Source organism: Folsomia candida, unplaced genomic scaffold (genome assembly GCF_002217175.1).
Source record: "Folsomia candida strain VU population unplaced genomic scaffold, ASM221717v1 Fcan01_Sc001, whole genome shotgun sequence".
Taxonomy (NCBI): domain Eukaryota; kingdom Metazoa; phylum Arthropoda; class Collembola; order Entomobryomorpha; family Isotomidae; genus Folsomia; species Folsomia candida.
The window spans coordinates 4,996,199-5,000,871 of record NW_019091193.1 but is presented as its reverse complement, the minus strand read 5'-3'; the positions used below and the strand labels follow the sequence as shown (position 1 = coordinate 5,000,871).

Sequence of the window (4,673 nt, the reverse complement as noted above, 5' to 3'; positions counted from 1 at the left end):
TATTTAAATATGTAGGTACATACATAAACAGCTTTATACTGGATGGCAGACATGTCAGTCGAAAAGACAAACTTGAAATAACAATAATATCTGTACTGTAGAGTAATTTATTACGACCGGGTTTATCTATGTATGCAATTATCTCCAAAAATAAATTACTAATTTATAAAAAAAACAATTCAAGAGAGCAGGGTAAGACAAATAAGAAAAACTCCCAAAATTTCAAACTACATATTGTATACATAGAATACTTATTAACATGTCCGTATAGAGAAAGGACATGTCAACGGGTTGAACGCTATTTGAGCACGACTTTTTCAAACCGGGTTCGTCGTAACCATGGTGATCGTTGCAACATGGTGTTCAAATTCATGTAGAAACATAGAACTAAATCCTTAGAGATCGATTTTTACATATAAAATAGACATGCAAATAGATACATGCAGTTTGCACTTCATAAATAAACACTTAAGTTTTATTTCAAATCAAGATGTACCAATACAATACTACATGATCGGCAATAAATACATGCATATGTACATTTACATACATTAATCTGACACCAAATGTAACAACAAGTCATGCATAATTTATGTAAATATAAAACCAATATTAATTCTACAACTAACCAGATCATGGATTAATAATTAAGAACGTTTAATTAATGTCACTTTTTCACCAGGTATACATACATTTGCATATGAATATGTACATCGTTAATAAAATACCTCCATATACTTACAATTAGTATAAGTAATAAAATTATGTATTATGTTAGACTTGACCCTGTGACCTTTACCGTTTGTACATACAATTTTTTGAACTTAAAAAATCTGCAAATACAACTAATTCGGATCATTTTTCAACAGCAATGAAGAAAATCCATCCATAATTGTTGAAATGCCAGATATTTGTAATTAACAAAAAAACTGGAAACTATAAAACAATAAAGTTCTGAGCGCCACCCCTACTGGCTTTTCAGACTTTTAACATATATTCCCGTCATTTTTCCCCCGTCGGCTTAAGTAACTTCATCAATTTGGTCCAACTTACAGGTGCACTTACATATTTTGGCTCATACATCACCCTCTTTTTAAGCCTCACCGACTCCCACAAGTCCAACACGTCACATTCCAAATTTGGAAAAACCCTGACAATCCGATCATACAAATTTTTCTCGTCCACCCAAATTTCACCGCCGCCCTGTACAATTTTCACTCTGAACCCCTCCGGTGGGGCCGGAAGCTCAACCCGTATCACCGAACTGCACGGTGCAGTACTGTCCGATAAGAATGAAATGCATAACAGTTTAACAAACATCTCGTACCGTTTCAGATACGCTTCTTCCTCTCCGAACCCTTTGGAAAGGTAGTCTTCACAAAATAGAATCTTTTCCAACAATGGAAAATGCTCTTTGTATGGAACCTCCCGTGTTTTCGCCACTTTATTTTTACCCTCAAACCGGAAGTAGGGAACTATTCGTTCATTGTCATCCAACTTACCGTCCAAATTGTACGAGATTTTTAACACTTTCAACTTAGGAAGGACCGGGATACGCACATCACCTCCATCTCCTCCTCCACCTGGCACACCTAGCATTTCAGCTGGCACACCCTCCCATAATCTCACCGGTATGCGAAAAATATGCAAATATTCCAACTCGGATGCAAATTTCTCTAGCAAAATCAGTCCATAAATATCCAAATATTTAACAAACACATTAAATCCTAACCTATTCAAAGAAAACGACGGCTTCCACAGCGGTCCAAACGGTTCGAATCTCTTTTGCGCTTCGGGACCCCAATCAAGATCACAATTTGCTAACGATAAAGACTTCAATTTCGGGAAATTTCCTTGTACCAAGACATGTTCAAGACCAGTTTTTCCTATCCAAGCTAACTCGAGAGCTGTCAAGTTCGGAAATAGTGGAAACATTCTCGCCATAAAGTCACGAATTACGACTTGATTCTCGACCTCGTTATGAATTTGAGATGACACGAATAAACCATCAATTCCAAATTTCCTCAGTTTTGGAAAGTTATCCGTGTGGCATATTTTTTCCGAGTTTCTATGATTTATCGAGATCGGTTGGACCTGGAGGGAACTTAGGTTGGTAAATTTGGCAAGAATTTCTAAATATTTTTTCTCTGACGTCTTGGTCCCGTCCAAATACCAATCTAATTTTAAATGCTTGACTTTGCAGGGGTTTAAGGTTACGAATTTTTCCAGCATTTCGACCGAGTCGGGATGATAGACGGAGAACATGACGTGTTTCTGGACACCGTAATTGACCCGTTCGTGGCAGTTGGATCTGGGTGACATGGTGGTCATGTAGGCGTTCATGGAGTCGGGGTGGAGGTCGAGGTCGTATCGGGCCAAGAGGTGGATGCGGGCCTCTCGCTCCCATAGAGTGTTGACAAAGGTGCAACAGATGAGGTCCGAGTGGGGGAGAAATTGCATGATTTTGTGGAGAATCTGAAAAAATATAGAAATTTTTAGGCTTAGTATTGACGGAGAATTGTAAAATTCAGGTATGTAGAGTTCTTGTCGATTATTTTATGCTTAATGATGAGTGCTTTCATGCTCAAGCTGGATAAACTCGTATTAAAAAAGTACGAAGATTGTTAATCTTGTAAGTACATTTTTTCTTTTAAAACAGGGAATCTCTTTTTCTAAAGCGTGCTTATCAGAATCTCCGTCAAATTAGGTTATTTATTAAGTAGAAAAGGCTAAACGTCAGGACAATTAAAAAACTTGATTGTAAAATAATTGTGTACATTTGCATGCACAGTTCACGAATATTCGTATGCTTATTTCCATATATCAGTTTTTTTTAATTGAGAGAGGCCTCAAATTCTAGACTTAATTAGACGTAAGGTTAATGCAAATGTAGAATAAATAAATACATATATGCATTTTTACATACATATGTACCTCTGGTAATTGCATAGCGAAGGAGAGTGGAGAGGCTTCTTGATCCATGATGCTTCACCTTTTTCAGAGGTTAGATAAACCTGAAAAATGCAATTTTAAGTACTTATATCGTATTTATACCAATTTAATATTTGGGATCGAATAACTTATTACTTGCTATAAATAGAGATATACCGAAAGTGACACTGTGAGAGTAGACAATATTTGACTCAACCAAGTCTTGGTTATTAACCTTTGTTAAGTTAAGTAAATTGAAATTAATTCTCTAGTTTAGAATTATTTTTGGTTTAGAATACGGAAATGACTGGAAGGAAAGTCCAGGTGGTAGGAAATGGAGGTATTTATTAGCAAGGCTTGTTTTCGGAGGGGGAAAGTATATTCGGATTTGGATGAATAATGTGAGAATCGATGTGGGTTTCGTTGATCAAAAACCATGCTTCAACTCTCTTTAAAGGTATACACATGGACACAATATGCTTGTTATACACATACCTATACGTGTGTATGTACATATGTGTATACATACATGCGTATATATGTAATCAATGTTTAATGAATTCTTATGAAATAAAACTTACAATGGAACCTTTTATCAAGCTACACCGGGATCGACTAGCGAGTTATGTCAAAAAATCAAGCCAAAAATTAGGAGTCACGTGACGCATATCCTTCCGTTGAATGGCCCTTTTGAAGAAAAATTTTAGAGGTCAAAGTTCACACGAGCGCCGTGGGTTTTCGCCTCGTGGAGAAAAAGGGAGAGAAAATTTAATAAAAAATTGAACTTTGCCGCTAATATTTTTGTTCACAGGGGCCATTCAACGGAATGATAAGCGCCATGTGATCCTTAATTTTTGGGTTGATTTTTTGATATGACTCGTTAGTCAATCCCGGTGTAGCTTGATAAAAGGTTCCATTGTTAGTAGAAATTAATTACCTTTAAAGGAAGATGAGACAAATGTATGCATAAATATGAAAGCCATGTTGGTACAATTGGATACACTTTCTACCATGTGATTATGTAAAAAAAATTAAGAATGGCATAGAATGTGTGCCATTTTTTAGAAAAGAAAGTTAATGTTATCAAATACGTATACATTCCTTGCATGACATTTCAAAACTGTTCCCACAGCATAAATACGACTGAATTATAGATATTTACAATTTTCATATAACCTCATTAGTGGACAGACAGCTAAATGCACTAAATATGTATCTGTATGACATTTTTCAGGGATTCCATATCTATGTACAAAACCATGCAAAACCATCGAAGTATGTATGTATCTGTATATGTGCATGTACATAGCATGCACAATGGTAGACAGCAATTAAAGCCTGATCCACTAATCACTGCTGCACACCGTAAATACATTTACCTGGAAATGAGATTAAATATGTGTATAAGTAATTTCTATGTATCAAGAAATTACATAGAAATTCGTACATCCTTCTACTCATTTTGCACTTTGATAAAACCCGGATTTTAGATTTTCATATAAATTGAAAACTGAATACAGTGCTACTCATACAAAAATCGAATCATATCCCATCCCATCCCAACCAACGGCATTAATAGCTCTTTCACAGTTTACCAAATTTCAGAAATATATTTTTAAAATGAAGGTTATTCTTTTAACGGTAAGGCCACACATTTTTAGAAAAGTGATAAATTTACTATGGTTAAGATTATAAAATTTATTCAATTAACATTTCAGCTTTCTGCAGTCGTGATGCTGACT

At 35.5% G+C, this 4,673-nt stretch overlaps 1 protein-coding gene across 2 annotated transcripts; it reads right to left on the bottom strand.

Moving 5' to 3' along the window:
• Nucleotides 1-446: 446 nt before the first annotated feature.
• LOC118434164 lies at nucleotides 447-3,252 on the bottom strand. 2 transcript variants are annotated; one of them, XM_035847002.1, is made up of 3 exons: nucleotides 3,088-3,252; nucleotides 2,935-3,014; nucleotides 447-2,475 (listed from the first exon to the last, which is right to left on the bottom strand). In XM_035847002.1, exons 2-3 carry the CDS (start codon nucleotides 2,980-2,982, stop codon nucleotides 1,003-1,005), a joined length of 1,521 nt encoding a protein of 506 aa, XP_035702895.1. In that variant the 5' UTR covers nucleotides 2,983-3,014; nucleotides 3,088-3,252; the 3' UTR covers nucleotides 447-1,002. The 2 variants fall into 2 exon arrangements, with proteins under 2 accessions (XP_035702895.1, XP_035702894.1); XM_035847001.1 differs by having other exon boundaries at nucleotides 3,109-3,252.
• Nucleotides 3,253-4,673: the final 1,421 nt, after the last annotated feature.

What these genes read in the sequence shown, in the direction of transcription:
- LOC118434164 (XM_035847002.1), bottom strand. Translation starts at nt 2,982, where the DNA reads ATGGATCAAGAAGCCTCTCCACTCTCCTTCGCTATGCAATTACCAGAG. An exon ending in TCGCTATGCAATTACCAGAG is followed by an intron (nt 2,476 to 2,934) that starts GTACATATGTAT and finishes ATATTTTTTCAG; the next exon opens with ATTCTCCACAAAATCATGCA.